Raw genomic sequence first — 17,811 nt, forward strand, 5'->3', positions numbered from 1 at the left:
CTGTATGAATTGCAAAACAAGGCCTGTGGTTATAATTTATTGTTTATTGGACTCCTAATAGCATGTTAGATTTTCCTAAAAATAAAAACAACAACAACACACACACAACAAAATTCTTAGGCATTCTTGGATAGGATGATGCCATAAATACATGCAGGGATAGTGCAGATACCTCAATAGTATCTTGTGACGAGAATTAGGAAGGATTGGCTCGCTACGGGAGGTCTAGGCTAACTGAAACGCCAGCCTCATCTTCAGGTCTCTTATGGGGACTTTAGGTCATCCGGGCAGTGGGGGCATTAATCTTACCTGTGTGCTCCTAAGGTATTGATTTTCTAGGAGAATTTCATGGGAATCTTAGCCTCTATCCAGGCCCTCTATCTAGGGAACCCCAGTAAGATGTTGGAGAGAAGAAACAGGACTCACTTGGCTGCTGCTCACAGATTCTGGCGGTTGGGGTCACTCTGAAGTCAGTGAGGCAATTTTTCTGTATAGTCAAAGTCCAGGCAAGCCCTTTCCAACTCTGCCCCACCCACTGCATAGCTGGCTTCCCGTTTGTGCCTGCGTGTGCACACACCTCTACCGCACCGACGTGTACAGTGACTGAGGCACCAGCGTCAGGGCATTCAGACCTGCTTCTGACAGCTGGGGGTTAGTTGTTAGGAGATGGCCTCGGCAATCAGCCAGCAGCATGCAGTGACCTTGTCCCTTTCCTTCCTCTCCCTGGAACATCAGGCTGTTCTGTAGACATCCGGGGTCCAGTGAGCGTCTTTTCCCTGCATCACTGGCTACAGGCTTGCGAAGAGAAGTGAACAAAGACGGTCCCCAGGACCTCAGAAAGAATGCCCGGTATCTTCTTCCTCTCCCCTTTCATCCTGTCACTTCTATGACAGTATCTTTATTGTGTAAAGCTAGTTCTAAAACAGGAACACCCAGGCTTCTTTGTTCATCAGGAGAACAAAATCCCTGAATGATTTAGACAAAGAATCCTCCCCTATTTGCACTCTGAAGCTGTGCTATTTAAACATCACGTTGAAAATAAATTCAAACAAGCCAGCCTTATTGTAGAAAATGTCCTTGCGTGCACATTCTTGGGTGTGGGAAGGAGTGTCTTTGTAATTTGGCTTAATTTAAGAAAAAAAAAATGCAGTTGACTATTTTTAAGCATAACTAACTCAAACTCATAAAACAAAGGGAAACTCAGTGCTGAGCCTGGAATGTGTATTGGCCTGCATCCCCCAACCTTCCCTTCAGTTTGCGTGGTGGCGTGGGATACGGTTGTTTAATCAGCTGCCAGTGAAGTTTGGAATGTCAGCTTGGTAGCTCAGCCTCAACCTCAAACACTCATGCAGTGTTTGTCGCTCTATTCTTATAGAGCCACAGCCCGTTTTCATCTGGTAAAGTCATGCGATGGGTCAGATACCCTAATTGAGTGTGAGGATTGAAGAAAAAAGTGGTGGAGGAAAATACCAGAAAGTGAGAAAAGTTGACTGTTCGTTGAACTCCTGGGATTTGGGACAATTCGGAAACAGTATTTGTGAAGACACAGCTGCTTAAACCATAGTTATACACCAGTTAGGTCTAATGAAAGTTTTATTCTGTTTGTAATTTTGATTGAGCTTTTAAAGGTGAAGCGATTGCATACACATTTGGGTGAAACTTACATTTCCTGAGTAGGTCCTGGTACTCTCGACAGCCTCCTGGTGGAATTTCAGAGGGAAACGCACACGGAATAAGAAAGCTTTATGGCCTGGGCATGGCAGGAAATCCTTTGTAGTGACTGTATTAAATGTGGTAGCAAACTAAGTATTTCTCAGTACTCTTGTGTTGATCAGTTGGGAGAGGAGGATGTGGTGGTAGCTACTTTAAACATTGGCCATTCTGAAAGTGTGTGTAAAATCACTGAATCTCTAACGGTCCTTTCCATGTAATGTAATACATTTCAGTTCACACCTTCTCTGCTCACTCACTCTAAACTATTCAGTTCAGTTTAAAAATAACTCTGCAGCTGTCCTCGTGGAGTTATGGGTAGATGTTAAAACACCACCAGGAACAACTTTCAAGTACGGTACTTAGAGCCTCACTTGATCAGAGAATAGGAGCAGCAAGTGTAACACTCACCTCTCAAAAGTAAGGAGCGACTTTGGAAATCTCCACCTGTCACAGTCCAGTGTAAACCTAAAGAGCCTCATTTATATCTCAGGTGTTTATGTTTAATAAGCTTGAAGGTATTGACATTTCCTGGTTATTCAGTTTCATTGTGAGAATTAGAAAAGGTTTTTTAGTTCATAGTTTGAGGGTGTTTTTTTTTTTAATCACAATTAGTTATTTATCACAATAGGGTACCATCAAAATCCAACATTTGAAAATAAAATTGCATGATTCTATAAACTTATAAAATTTATGACATAAGAATATACAAGGTATCCCCAAAAATGTACATACACTTTAACAGCTGATAGTTCAACTTTGAAAATGAAATGTATTTTAATAAACACTGCCTTTGTAATTATTCAAATTGTGCGTATACATTTTTGGGGACACCCTGGATATCAGTAGTTTCTAGCAGTTATTCAGCCTTTTCAAAAATATTCATGTAACTTTATTGACTTGTGTGTTAGAATGTTTCTTTGAATGTTGGCTACACCAGAATTCCTGTTTAGGGTGTTTCAAGCCCACTTCATATTATTTTGCTTTTCTCTTGATTCTTTTAAATTATCAGCACATTTTTAGATATATGAAGTAATTAAAAGTTTTTCTCTTATGCCAAAATGTTTGTTAGATAAACAGTGAATTGGAAGATTGCACACTTGAAAAAAACGAGAACCTTTCAGAAAAGCTTAAACCCGGACTCATTTCCCAAAATGGCAAAGTGAGCCTGAGTCTTCAGGAAGGTGCTGCCGCTTCAGGAGCTCTTCTGCGCCGCACACCTTGATGTAGCTCTGGGGGTTAGCAATGCTGGGCACGTTGCTTTTCTGCAGTCTCTTCTGAGTGTTAGGAGTTGAGCTGTAGTAGAATCTACGTTAACAAAAAAAATGTCTAAGTGATTTTTGAAGGCTGGCTGGCAACATTCGTACCTTTCGGAGGTTGTCCAACATCATGTGCCTTCAAAGTCAGCAAGTCGGCTCTTAAATTCCTGTCGAAGGCACCTGTGTTAGCCTAGGCCTTTGAAACTTTAGAGGGTATGAAGGTCAGAGGAAAACTCATCCATTTCCCACTTGTCTCACATGACTTAGTAAAGGAAGAGAATTTAAGAGCTTAAAACAATGTCTTATGGAGTCTTTTCTTTCTTAAAATCAGAAAGCTCAGCTTAGTGTCTAGTTTAGAAGTCCCTTTCTTATTTTTCGTGAATGTGTGCAATTTTTGCACAGTTCATGCCACTCCTTCTGTATCATTGACTCCTGGACAGATAAAACAGAGTTAGACTTTTTATTTCTTAAATATGTTTTTATTGATATTTTTTTTTAGAGAAAGAGAAAGGGAGAGAGAGATAGAAACATCCATGAGAGAGAACGTTGGTCGGCTGCCTCCTACTGGGGATCAAGCCTGAAACCCAGGCATGTGCCCTGACTGGGAATCAAACCAGGGACCTCTTGGCGCATGGGACGGCATTTAACCACTGAGTCACACCGGCCGGGCCAGAGTTAGACATTTTAAGTAGAACATCCTACGTGTCAGCTACATCAGTCATTTAGAACTTCAGATGGAGAGTTTAACATGTCAGCAAAATTAATTTATTCTGGATTTTTAGGTGACTCCTAAGAATCTGAGCTCCTTTGCCTGAAAGGAAATGTGTATCAGCAGAGGTCCGAGGGGCACTGCATGGAGAGTGTTAACGTTACCCTAACTGCTTAGACTCCTTATGTGGAAAAAAACACAAGTGAAGTGGCCAAAGATCACTGAAGAAAAAGTGGGCATGCCCAGCTTTGAACCTCAAATCAAGTGAGAAAGCCTCCCGGAGGAGAAATGTATGTCCCTGGCCATGCTCCTCATTTTAGAGGGAATGTACTGTGTTGGATAAGGAAGAAAGAAGTTGTAGGACTCCTACTGTTCAAAATATTTCAATGACAGCCACAGCAAAAGAATATAGTGTAGGGGCCAGGACAGCCGTTAAGGTATTGTGTTTGCAGCTTCATGCGGATGCACTGAGAGCCCTAGGTGTGGAGATGGGCCTGGCGGGCTCTGAAGTCCTCCGATCAGAGTGGGTCCCAGGCTACATGGAGGTGTGACTTTGAGCCTCCCTCCTGTACCCTCATCTCCAGATCTTCTGCCTGAGCCTCTCTCATTGTGATGCCACATTAAACCCTCAAAACCCAGCACCCACGCATGTGATTCTTCATTCTGATCTCCCCTCCCTGCCCCCACTCCATGCCCCGTGAATAGAACAGATTCTTTTCCTGAGCTCTGATGAAAGCTTACCTATATTGACATGTTTTCCCCAGTCCTTCCTGTATGCTAGCTGTTCTTTTCTGTGCCACGGTGTGACTGCGATGGCATTTCATTAGACGATTACTGAAAATATCATGCTATCACCTAATGGCGCATAATCGAATATTTCTGGTAGAAGATATAGTTGGGCTAGCAACTCCCTAGGGATGGGGAGTGAAAGAGAATAGGGATTAATTCCTGTGTCCTTCCATTTATACTCACTAAATGGCCTCTCTTATTCCTGCTTACTGGGAGAACTTCCTGAGAGACTTGACTCAGGGTGGCCCCCTTGTGGTGGATAGGCGTTCCCAAGGCTCTTTTCTAGAATAAAATGCAGTGGAAGAACAGTCCCCGTATTATTTACATTTTGTTGTCAACATTGTCCACATCTCTCAAGTCAAGCATCTGGAAATAATATAATGAGATGCTAAAAACACATTTGAAAACCCTTTATAAAAACTCTAGTTTTAAATAGCCCACATTTCTAAAATGTTTTATTTCTTCAGAATACACATCAGTTCTTAAAAAGAACACAGTTTTGAAACTGTTTCTTTTGAATATTTCTGTCATCTGGAAATTCCTGAACATAGCCCCGTGGCAGATCGGCTTGACTAAGAAAACCTGTTGACGTGTCACCAGCCCTCAGCCAGTATCTCATGATTCCCGGGGAAAAGCACCCGGCACTGGGACAATAGCACATTAGCTGAAAAACAGCATCTAAATATGTAGCTTCCATGGGTAACAACTGCTCTGTGTGTGACTCTCAGAATTTCATAACCCAAACCAGATTCTTGAAAGGATCAAATTTATACTACTTTTTATAGCACAGAGTCTACCCCCTGCCATTCTAGAACTCAAAATGACACAGGACAAACTAGACAGAATCAGGTGTGGAACTTTATAGAAACTAAGAAACCCAGTCCTCACCCTTGGATGGTCTCATTCAGAAAGTCAGGGGGAAAGTGACAGCTTCAGTGACTTTCAAAATAATTCCGAGGGACTGTGGTGTGCTGCAGAGGCTGGGAGGAATGCTAAACGGTGGGCCCCTTGGGGGAATGCTATGGGACCACCGGGGGAGGCTCTCCACGTTAGTTTATGGACTGATTTCAAGACAGTGAGCTACCCAGGATGTGGGCGGTCACGCTACAGGTCGTACTCGGGGATCTTCTGAGTGGACCGACCTTGAGGGCAAGGACCTGTCTTCTTCCAGTCCTCAGGATCTAACAATACCTGGCACAGAGTTGATGCTTACAGATATTTATTAACTGTAATGTTCATTGCAGTGCCAAAGACCTCCCCTTAGAAATGGAGGATAATTTAAGATTCTAGAGAGTTCTAAACACCTGAGACCATGTGCCTTAAAGTACTTGGAAAGTTGCAAAGGAGCAACATGATTCTAGAACAGTGATGGCGAACCTTTTGAGCTCGGTGTGTCAGCATTTTGAAAAACCCTAACTTAACTCTGGTGCCATGTCACATATAGAAATTTTTTTATATTTGAACCATAGTAAAACAAAGACATATTTTTTGATATTTATTTTATATATTTAAATGCCATTTAACAAAGAAAAATCAACCAAACAAATGAGTTCGTGTGTCAGAGGTTCGCCATCACTGTTCTAGAAGGAAGGATTATTTTAAGTGCATCACGTATAGCAGCCTCTAAATTTTAATATTCATAAAAATGAGTCCAGTTTTTCCAAGTCCTCACTTTTCTATTTTTTCTATCTCCTGGCTGGTGAAAATAGAAATATGATAGCCCTTTTTCTGCTAAACATGTTTAAAAAGTATAGGAAAAGGGGACTGAACAACTATGCAAGCAAGAAGTCAGAAGCCAGCCAGTCTTACACCCAGCTAGGGTTGTCATCATAAAAAGATTAAACAAGTTATTGCTTTGTGATGCATCAAGATCATCCTGCAGACAAAAACCTAGAAAGTAAGTGTGGACTGGCATGCCAAAGGCAAAATTGTGTTTGTTTTTTTATCCCCAGATTCTTTCCAACCACTGAGTGAAAGTCCTCTTGTTCTTGTGTTTTGACCTAGGATTTACATGATCTAAGGACACAAGCCTCTTTCAGTAAGTAGTCCTCGAGATAAATACTCTGCTCTGTGACTCCTGTGTTACACTTGGGAGCTGGAGTCCCGCCTTCCTCGTTTGGACTAATAGGAAAGCTGAATTTAAAATTTGACAAAGCCAGAAACCAACCTCCCACCCCCAAACTCTTCTCCCTGGCTTCTGCTCCCTTCCCTTGAATGCCTTGGAATTGCAAACGCCAAGGCATCCACCGGGAAGAAGACCTGGATTCTGTTCCTGGCATGGCTAGTAGATGGCTCTCTGACCTTGAGCAAATGACTCAACAACAGGGCCACTTTCCTGGGCTGTAAAGCGAGAAGGTTGACTAGATGATTCCAGAGGTCTTTCTGGCTGTAAAGTTGTCAGTCTGGAAATACCTGCTAGCGACATGGGTGCGCTCAGTGCTCCTCTGCCACTCTTTTCGGAATGTTCTAGTCTGTGGCTTTCTATCGTACTCATATCAATCTCTTCAAATCCTTTCTAGGCTTTTCTGGTTTGTGTCTCGACAGCAGCTTCGGTTTCTACATTTACTTTACATTGAGTACTACACACACTTCTTAAATATTTGTAAGGAATCGGAATAGGAGTAGTCTATTTGATGTGAATGATTTCTCCAAATTCTTTGCAATACCTAGAGCAATGATTTGGATCAATTTTATATTGGAAGGTTTAAATATTTAAATGGTTTAAAGTTAGCCTGGATTATACAACAAATTGCATTTTTTCCCAAACGGTTTTCAGCCATTCGGTCACCGGCTTGAAAGTGTCCAGCACTTCATAATGTCTGAGTAGCACTGCAGGGCTGAGTGCACCAGCATCAGTCTTTAAATCCAGCAATTTCATGTACATGGCAGCAAAAACTTTTCCTTACAGCAAAGTTTTTAGTGGAAAGGTTAAAAAGAAACCTGTGCTGAATATGTATTGCCTACATACGCTATCACCTGTGTTATTTGTTTCTTTTGAGTATGAAACATGGAGATTTTAGCTAATACACATGAAAAGTTATAACAGAGGGTTGGTTGATACTGTAAGAAGTGATGGACTTGGCATGAAATTGTTGTCAAAGTCTTTTCTTAGTTTTTTATTGTATATGTAATTTAAGTTCAGCTTTACCATGACAAGAAGCAGATGAAGCACCTGCAATAAATAATTACTGGTACATCCATGAGAAGGGGCATTGACATAGGTACTATTGAGTGATAGTATGGAGTGTATAGGCAATGTAATTTCTTCTATAACTTAACCACATATTATCTGAAATTCTCTTTCTATTGAATTTATTGGGGTGAATTAGTTAACAAAATTATACAGGTTTTAGGTACACAAATCTACAACACATCATCTGTATGCTATATTGTGCGTTCACTACCCCAAGTCAAGTCTCCAGCCATCATCATTTATCCCCCTATCCCCTCCTCCCCCAACTCCTCCCACCCCACCTCCCTGATTTTACAAAGCCAGAAATCTAACCTCCCACCATCACTACACTGATATCCAGATCCATGAGTTTTCTCTCTCTCTCTCTCTTTTTTTCTCTATCCCTCCACCCCCCCTAGCCAGCTCCCTCCTGGACAGCCTGATCTCTATCTATGATTCTGTCTCTTTTGCTTGTTAGTTCATTTTGTTCATTAGATTCCACATATGAGTGAAATCATATGGTACTGGTCTTTCTCTCACTGGCTTATTTCACTTAGCATAATACTCTCCAGGTCCATTCATGCTGTTGCAAAGGGTAAGATTTCCTTCTTTTTTTTTACAGCCAAGTAGTATTCCATTGTGTAAATGTACCTCAGCTTTTTTATCCACTCATCTACTGATAGACATTTGGGCTGCTTCTAAATCTTGGCTATTGTAAATAATGCTGCAATGAGCATAAGGGTGCATATATTCTTTCGAATTAGTGTTTCAGGTTTTCTAATCAGATTCAGAAAATATTCTTAATTTGATTTACAAAGGACACATGGAAATTAAGAGGCTTGGAGTGGGTAAGCAGGAATAATGTTACTAGATAATTCTGTATAGATGCTGCCTTGGGGCAACACACACACACACACACACACACACACACACACACACACACACCAAGATCTTCCTCCTGTGCTCATAAGCATGTAGGCAGAAATGAGCTGACAGTTTTTATATGCCTCACACTGTAAGTATCTCTCATACTTTTACAACAAACTCATAAAGGACATGTAATTATCCCTTCATGGAAGAAGCTGAAACTCACATTTCACACAGATAAGTGGTGAAACCAAGATCTCTGTGACAGAATTCCAGGATCTCCTGTTGGAGAAACTGGTTCCAAGCCCCTCTCTTTCGCATAAGCATGTTTCTATGAATTTAGGCAAGACTCCTTACCTCTCCGAGCTGTGGAGCGGTAGATAAGAAAGATATATTCAAAGTACTTAACACAGAGCCTTGCCAACGGCGGTCTCTCCATGGGTAGTCACTATTAGAACTATTATTGCTGTTATTGCTTTTGAGATTATGATACCAGGCTTTCAAAACACAGAGCATGATTTCATTCAGTTGTCCTCCATATGCTAAAGACCTACTATGAGCAGGTTGCTATTATTAAACTTTTTTAGTTCTCCAGCAAATATTTACCTGGAAGCAGGCAAAAATCATGAGAAAGTGAAGAACCACACAGACTCGAGGATAAGGCCTTATTACTGAAACCGTTATCTACCTTATTTGCTAAATTGGACACCAGATTGGTCTAGACCAGCCGTGGGCAAACTACGGCCCGCGGGCCGGATTTTGAAATGAATAAAACTAAAAAAAAAAAGACCGTACCCTTTTATGTAATGATGTTTACTTTGAATTTATATTAGTTCACACAAACACTCCATCCATGCTTTTGTTCTGGCCCTCCGGTCCAGTTTAAGAACCCATTGTCTAGCTTATTTGCTAAATTGGACACCAGATTGGTCTAGACACTTTCTTTAAGTCAGTTAAACCAAATATGAGCAGATGCGTGGACACACGAGTTCTCACACAACCTGGGAATGTTGCTGGGAAGCAAGGTTTCCTAACATTTCCAGGGCAGATCCGTTTGGTCACGGTTTAGGGAGCCTCGCCATAGCCCTGGGCTGCAGCACACGGCAGTTGAAAACAGCACGTGGGTATCTCATTGGCTCTTTTCCTCCAGGAATAAGTATCATCTTTTCCCAGGGGCTCTGATTTCCTCTAGCAGAAAGCCAGCACTATCGCTGTAGACACAGGCAGCACGCTCTCATAGAGTCACAAGGAGCTGGGACGTGGGTCTTTAAACGTGTCCCGTTTCTACTTTATTTAAAGATATAAATTTGATGCATTTTCAAAAATCTCTTGAGATCGTGCATGTGTCTCATTGCTACACATGTTCTGCCACATCCACATTCTGATGCTAGCCGAAAAGGGGGAAGAGAGAGGCATGCAAGGAGATAATTCTTGCTTATTAAAAAAAAGAGTTGAATCTTCCAAATAAAAGGAACCAAAAATTGGCCATTGTCATCATGTGAAATTACCACCAGCTCTTTTGGCAAGTTTGAAAATACTGAGCTCCATTATAAAAGCTAAAAATGTCCTGGACCTGGAGTTGTTTACCCAGAGAAGGAGCTGCTCTAAAGTTACAGAGCTCTGGTTGGAAGAGGTGGCCCAGAGGCCAGCCCCTCTACGCCCCCCCCCCCCCAGTCACTGACGTCACAGGAGTCCAGGCTGCTGCTGTGAGACTGAACGGAGCAGCTTTTTGATTTGTGAAAGTGCTGAAGGTTTCAGAGGGACTTGTCAGTACCGCTCTGTTGAATGGTTGGACTTCCTTTGCCTTTCCATTTCTTGCAAAGAAGCAAGCTTCACCAAGCGGAGACTTTCCTCTCTAAAACAACTAGCTATCCTTCCACTGCCAGAGCGGCCAGTGGCCGAACATCCATAGGATTTCTCCCCAGAGCAAGAAGGTATGTGTCTTTCTGGCAGTTTGAAAGCCAGTGACTAATTCTGGCAAAATGTGAAGGGTCTGTGTGAAGCTATGTTGACACGTTTGAAACTAAGGATACGGTGTGCGTGGAGGCTGATTTCCACATCTGCCTGTTTCAGTGTCTGTGTCTGGCCGTAAAGACAGTGGGGCGGGGTTCATAACGGATTTTACTGACTCCCGGGTAACAGAGGCTTCAGCTGCTGTGAGCGGATTTCCCAACTCTGGACTGACAGTGCCATCCGCTCTCAGACACTGTTTTTCAAACACTGCCTCTCAGTACTTCGAATAGCACCTTGCCTACCACGGAGTTCACTGACTGTATTTACTAGCATGCTATTTTCAGTAGGGTGGAGATTTTTTTTTTACCATTTGCCAAGTAAAGTTCACAAATTGCAATGAAACATAATAAATAAATGTAGTTTCATCCAAGATGATGGTTTGCTCACTGCATGATAAGTGCTTCTGTAATTTGAGTTGAAGAATGTGCCATGCATAAGGGGTTAATCTGTGGTTAGGTAGGAACTTTACCACCACATGTTCTGTTTAAGCGGGTTAATTTTAGATATTTGTGTACCCAACTAAGCCAACAGTTTCTTTCAAAGCTTTATTTTATGAGAGATGTAAAATTACTACACCTATATCTTGGATATTTTGTAGTTTGAGTATATAACTGGAGAGAAAACAAGGAAGGAGAAAAGATCATAAAACGAGAAGGCAAAATTGATTACTTCAGAATTGCATGTGGTAGTATCTCTTTGACCTTATTGGAACACAAGGAACATGTTGAAACAGCAAGAAAAATTATTCCCCTTTGCCCTGTAACAAAATCAAATCGTGGCTGTCTTTGGAAAGATGCATTTGCCAGTGAACAATCGGGAAGAACAAGGTCTGTTAGTTAGCTGAAATGATGCAAGCGATTTATAATGGCCTGGAGATATAGGGCTAGAGAATCTTCAGGGTAAGTGGTGCATTACTCTGATGGGTATTGACGAGGGAATGTCTCATCTCTCAAAGCTAAGAGGAAACTGAGCAACCCCCGTGCAAATGATTGTAGGAGTTGTGAGATTGACGGTACCTACTGTGTGTGGTATTCCTATTGGAATTTGTAAGCTCCTACAATGAAAACATCATCCACGATATGAAAAGGAACATGTTTAGAAAGAGGAAATAGGAGAGCAAGGAACAAATACTCCGAACGAAAATCTCAGGAGAGAGGAGCATTGGAGTCAAGTTCTCTAACACTTTCATTTGCTTGGCTAATGTCCAGTTTCCACTGGGGAAGCTGAAATGGTAGTGATGACCAGGAGGAGCAGGGATGGAGCTGCCCTCAGACAAAGAAGTGGTACCATGGCCAGTTGAGGCTAATTTAGGAAATGAAAATGATTTATCGTGAGATTCCTGTGTGAGTCTTAGCACAGGGCCGGAAGGTTAACAGAACTATTTCCCTCCCATCACCCTACTTATGCAACCCACACACAGCTCTGCAACTCTGGCTTGCAGCCTTGGGGAGGGGGTGTAGCTTGAATGGATTATGTAATGCTGTCTTAGAGTGGTTGGGGGAAGAGCCTATGCATGACTAAGTAGTGCAGCTCACTCTACTCTTGTACATTTGCCCTAATAAGTTTTTATTCTGAATGAAATTCTGGGAGGAATGAAATGAAATAAGGAGGGGTACACATAGCAGAAATCCTTCCTTCTCTCCCACATAGATGCCAATATCCGTGGGCGAAAAAGAGTGACAATAAGGGACAAAGAGAACTTTTATATTGGCCTCAGTTGAACACTGAAATTGAGTGTTTGAATCTGGTGAACCACTCTATCCCATAACTTCTCATTATAGAACATTATGTTCCTACAAAGTTGCCTCATTAGTTGGATTTTTATAAAATATGTATTTAAGGAGAATAATAACAAAAGCAGCTTTATAGAAGATTTGTTTATTCAAATATTTACTAATAAAAATTTTTTCTAAACTTTTAACCTTCCATGAATCCTTGAAATACTATAAAACTACTGAGTTCACAGGAAAATTATTGAAAATATGAGAGTTCACACATTAGACTTGCTTCTATCAATTATCTAATTAAATAAAGATCAAACCCATCAATTTTATTTTAGGGGGAAAAACAGAGAGGGATAGATGTAGGGAGGAAAAGAGCAAGGGAGGGAAGACAAGAAAAAGACAGAGGGAGAAAGGGATAGAAAGAAGAAACCAAGAAACAGGCATTTATCAAACACCTGCTATGATCCTAACGCTTTTTTTTCTCTCTCTTGCTCACTTGATCCTCAAAACTCTATGCCCCACACTTTATTTTTAGAGCTGATAGCACTATGTTCGACCATATTACATTTGACATTTATAAGACAGATGCTAAGAGGGCAAGATAAATCCTCCCCCCAGAATTGGCGCAGATACTGCTCTATAGGAATTTTCTTTCTAAGGCTTGTTTTTGCTCCATAACCATTACATTTCCTGGCGCTAAGAATTGTTCTGGCTCTGGGAAGCTTTGTAGACTGGCCCTTCTCCATAGTAAGTGATGAGTTTGGCTCTTTGCGATTGAGTGCAGAATTATGTCTGCTTTGGAAACATGCATCTGGGTTCATGTGTCGGCTTCCTACCAGGAGCAACCTGATTTAGCGTTTGCCTGGATGATCTTCAGTTAGGTGAAAGAGAAAAGGGTGTGTCACCTTTTAACCCTGGTCTGCAAGTGGTTCAAGGAGAGTTGGGAATAGAAAGAAAAATTGAAGCCACTTGCCATATAATTGTAGGAACAACTTTATGGTGACTTCTGAACAATCCCAGTGTTTAAAGATCACCAGGATGAAATACAGACTATCATAACACATCTTTTCCAGGTGGTTTGAAATTAGTTTGCCCCCTTCCTATGATTTGGGTTAAATGTATAACGCTCTCTTAATGTCTTAAGCCACTCCACGCTTCCTAAGAACTCCCAATGTTAAATACCTGCTAGTAAGCAAGATAGTTTAAGCTCACAGTTGATTACATACAGCTTTCAGGCGGTCTGCTAGACTCTGAAAAATAATCACTGTCTGCATATCCTGTGCATAGCTTAGATGAACCTAAAAGATTACCACGTGATCAAAACCAGTGACAGATTCACCAAAACAGAAACCAAAGTTCTGTATATTCTTTACTGTCTTCATTTTATTAGGTCTTCATTGATGTATTTGGTTGGGGTCAGCTTATATTTGCTATGGCAGATACTTATGATCCTTGGCTTATAGGTGTAGAGGGTGGAAAAGGGAAGGAAGGATGTCAGAGGGTGGAAAATGAGGTTAGAAGAAAAGCATGGCTAATTGGATGAATCTTTAATAGTTCAATATGAAGTTACTTCTTTTTCTTCAGTGCATTAGTCAGGGTAATGTGCCACAGAAATAGGTAAAAATGATCCAAGTATCTGTAGCAAATTGTTTGAGAAAAAAATAATAATACAGATCCCACTATTATTAGGGTGTTTTTGAAGGTGGAGTGCTATGTGTAGCACTAACATTTTTATCCTTATTAGTCTATTATAGTTCATTGCTAGATAGTAACTCAGACAGTACATGCTTGGAACAGTTTACCACTCAGATATGTGTTCAGAACAGTTTGACAAAGATTTAAATTAGGCTTCAACTTTTATCTTATATTTGCGCTATGATATGCAGCTGTCTTCTGTTCAATGAAATGCGCGTGCTGCGTGGGTATGTTGGCTTCAGCCCACAATTCCAGCACCCAGGCAGCTATTAACTCTTGGGAACATTGCTTGTCATTAGCATAAAGTGTCACCTGCTAAGGTGAGACATATTGGTCATGGCCTAGAAACCTGAAGAGTTAGGTTTCTTATAGGCACAATTTTCTTAGACTGAGATTCAAACATTTTAAACATACTTCTCTACCCATTAAACATGTACTATATGACTTCATTAATAAAAAATTTTTCAGTGAAAGCCAGAGCCAGATTTTTAAAGCAAAAAATAAGGAAAATTTTTTAAATTTCTCAAACTACTATGCATTTCCTATGTCATTTAATCTTTAGAACAACCCTGTGATTAGCCCCATTTTAATGGAAATAAACTAAATCTCAGAAATTTTAGATGACTTGTAACAGAGTTATTAATCTGGTATTTTAAAAAATATTTTTATTGAATTCAGAGAGGGAGAGAGAGAGAGAATCATTGATCGGCTCCCTCTTGCATGCCCCACACTGGGGATTGAGCGGCAAAATCTGGGTATGTGCCCTGATGGGAATCCAGTCTTGACCTCCTGGTTCATAGGTCAGTGCTTAACCACTGAGCATTGCTGGCTGGACCTAATCTGATATTTAAATTACATGTTTAAACCCTAAGTACACATGCCCTAAATGCTAGAAATTTAATTATTTTAGGTACTGTTTAATGTGATCGAGGGTTTCCCTGCAAGCTGTGCAAAATGTTTTCTTTAACTCTCTCTATTTAGTATCCAGAAAAGGTTCTGATTTGTAATCTACTAGAAGGAAAAGAGAGCATGGATACATTTTACCATTTGACTCTCAGAATAGTTTTGCTGCTTTTACATTTTTCTTGAAGTAAAATAATGAACATACTTTTTGTGTGATTTAGTTTGGTTTCTTGCTAATATACCAGTCCTAGATTGACTTACCAACTTTGGGGTCTTATTAATGCAGTAATCACATTTGGGATGGGCTTGAACTCTGAATATAAAATTGAGACTCTAGGTCAGCACTGCCTCAGGACTTCAAGTCACAGAAATATTATAATCTGGTTGTATAATCCAAACAGAAGGAGTAATTCCATTGCAGCAGAATCTACCATGGTTGTGTAGATGTGCCCAGGCAATTGAATTTTAGGCTTCCACTCTTCGATAGTCATGAAAAATTCTATGTTTGGATTAGGCGGTTAGTTAAAGGAACCCTTATATCTCACATATACATTTAACCATCTTGTCCACTATAATTTTGCTGTCTAGTCTTAGGAAGGGGTAGAAAAAACTTTAGACAATACTTATTTTTTTGACTGTGTTTGTTTCTTTTTAAGTAGATTGCCATCTCTTTTCTTCTAAGTCCAATTTTCCTATAATTTATGTCGATGGCTCTTGACAAAGTGATAAAATGTTGCCAGAAAGCAGATGGGTTTGGAACTCTCTCTTCTTGTGTTTATATCAGGCTTTATTTTAAAGGCAAGTGAGACTGCTTCAAATAAAACAACTCTAAGCTTCCAAGAAACAGTTAAGAGAAGGCAGAGACGAGCAGAAACACCGCTTCACTCACACTCACGTGGTTGCCATGGACCTGCACAAGCAGTGGGAGAACACAGGGACTGCCTGGCACAAGGAAAAGATGGAGTTACTGGACCAGTTTGACAATGAAAGGAAGGAATGGGAGACCCAATGGAAGATCATGCAGAAGAAGATAGAAGAGGTACAAGCTGATTTGTTTTGAATACATTTGAAACTTAAAACTCAGAATGAAAATGCTGTTGAAGGTGTTTTGTTTTTTAATATTACAAACTATTTTTATTTTCTGAATCCCACGTAAGAGATGCTTGTCTCAGTGACATTTACTACACCAAAAATAGTGTAACCTTACCCAATGGTATCAGACGTTCTAGGCTTATTTTATAGCCTGACATGAAAATTAAGAACTTGAAATGTCACTCTAAAGCAGCGGTTCTCAACCGGTGGGTCGCCCTATTGGGGGTTGAATGACCCTTTCACAGGGGTCGCCTAAGACCATTGGAAAACACATATATAATTACGTATTTTTTTGTGATTAATCACTATGCTTTAATTATGTTCAATTTGTAACAATGAAAATACATCCTGCACATCAGATATTTACATTACGATTCATAACAGTAGCAAAATTACAGTTATGAAGTAGCAACGAAAATAATTTTATGGTTGGGGGTCACCACAACATGAGAAACTGTATTAAAGGGTCGCGGCATTAGGAAGGTTGAGAACCACTGCTCTAAAGTGTATCATTTTATTATTTTCTGACTAGAGTGTTTTGGTATCAAAAGTAAGGTATGTATTTTTTATGATTTTCAAATACTGAGTTCAGGAGGAAAATGTAAGAAAGACATAATTGGTAAAACAAATTAGCTAAATTACAATTGAGCATTAAAATGCAGATCTTTCCTGTGACGATTTATGAATAATGTCTATTAAAGGAAATTACATATTAGATAATTCAGTAAATTCAGAAAGAGTGCCATATCTCAAACAGAAAATGGCAATGGACATGATACTTATTCTGGTAGGGTATGCCCCATTTACCATGGCAATGAAAAATGACATGCTGTGAATCTGATAGTCATTTATTCCCCTGTTAACCTTCCCTCAGCATGTTGAGCCCAGAATATTCCCTTTAAGCATTTACATTGATGTGTATTTAAGCTTGTTACAACCAAAAAGTATTCATACTTACCTTGCTTTCTTCTGGTAACGTCGATGGTCTTGACTTATATGATTTGGTGCACATTGCCAAAGCAATTATTTTCATAGATTCCTTGGCCTTTATTCTGAGACAATAAAAGCTGGTGCTTTATGTGTTTGTAGTGAAAATATTTTTATATTAACAGCCATGTAATTGGTTGTGAATAAAATACAAATTGGCATGCTACAAGAAAACATTTTTAAAAATGTAGCTATTAAACTATCCCTCGAAGGTAGATGTGAGAAGGCAGGCATGTAATGTATAATTAGAGACTGTTTAACCAATCAAAGCATAATATGCTAATGATATGCTAAGGCCGCTCAACTGCACGCTATGACATGCACTGACCACCAGGGGGCAGACACTCCAACTGGTATGTTAGCTTGCTGCTGGGGTCCGGCCAATTGGGAGTGAGTGAGACAGGTCGGACATGCCCTCGAGCCCTCCCGCGGTCCCTCCCAGGCCCCGATTGTGCACCAGTGGGGTCCCTTGGCCTGGCCTGTGCCCTCTCACAATCCGGGACTCCTCGGGGATGTCAGAGAGCTGGTTTTGGCCTGACGGCAGAACAACCGGTCACTATGACACACACTGACCACCAGGGGCCAGACGCTCAATGCAGGAGCTTCCCCCTGGTGGTCAGTGGGAGCACCGCTCAGACAGAAGGTGGGCTCACAGCTGGTGAGCTCAACGGCTCTGGTGGGAGCTTCTCCCACCTCTGCGGCAGTGCTAAGGATGTCCAAACTGCTGGCTTAGGCCCTTAAGCCATCAGTCAGACATCCCCTGAGGACTCCTAGACTGCGAGAGGGCGCAAGGGGGAGGAGGGACCACCTCCCCCCCCACCCCACCCCCGCAAGTGCATGAATTTCGTGCACCGGGCCTCTAGTAGATTTCTAAATATCTAGGGAAATAAA

The 17,811-nt window shown here is 40.9% G+C and overlaps 2 protein-coding genes across 2 annotated transcripts in view; both read left to right on the top strand.

The window, feature by feature from the left end:
- Positions 1 to 2,935, top strand: part of SOGA3 (SOGA family member 3) — a 34,309-nt gene extending 31,374 nt beyond the window's left edge. Inside the window, 1 exon segment of the mRNA XM_014461108.2 lies at positions 2,783 to 2,935. Coding sequence (XP_014316594.2) covers positions 2,783 to 2,935 — 153 coding nt within the window.
- The window catches only part of KIAA0408 (KIAA0408 ortholog), a 30,346-nt gene that overhangs the window by 2,067 nt on the left and 10,468 nt on the right, over positions 1 to 17,811 (top strand). The window contains exon 2 of the mRNA XM_006095068.3: positions 15,626 to 15,880. Within this exon, the coding sequence (XP_006095130.1) occupies positions 15,746 to 15,880 (135 nt within the window). The 5' untranslated portion in view covers positions 15,626 to 15,745. The remainder of the gene's footprint in view (positions 1 to 15,625; positions 15,881 to 17,811) is intronic.

This window comes from Myotis lucifugus, unplaced genomic scaffold, assembly GCF_000147115.1.
Source record: "Myotis lucifugus unplaced genomic scaffold, Myoluc2.0 scaffold_150, whole genome shotgun sequence".
In the NCBI taxonomy this organism is placed as follows: Eukaryota; Metazoa; Chordata; class Mammalia; order Chiroptera; family Vespertilionidae; genus Myotis; species Myotis lucifugus.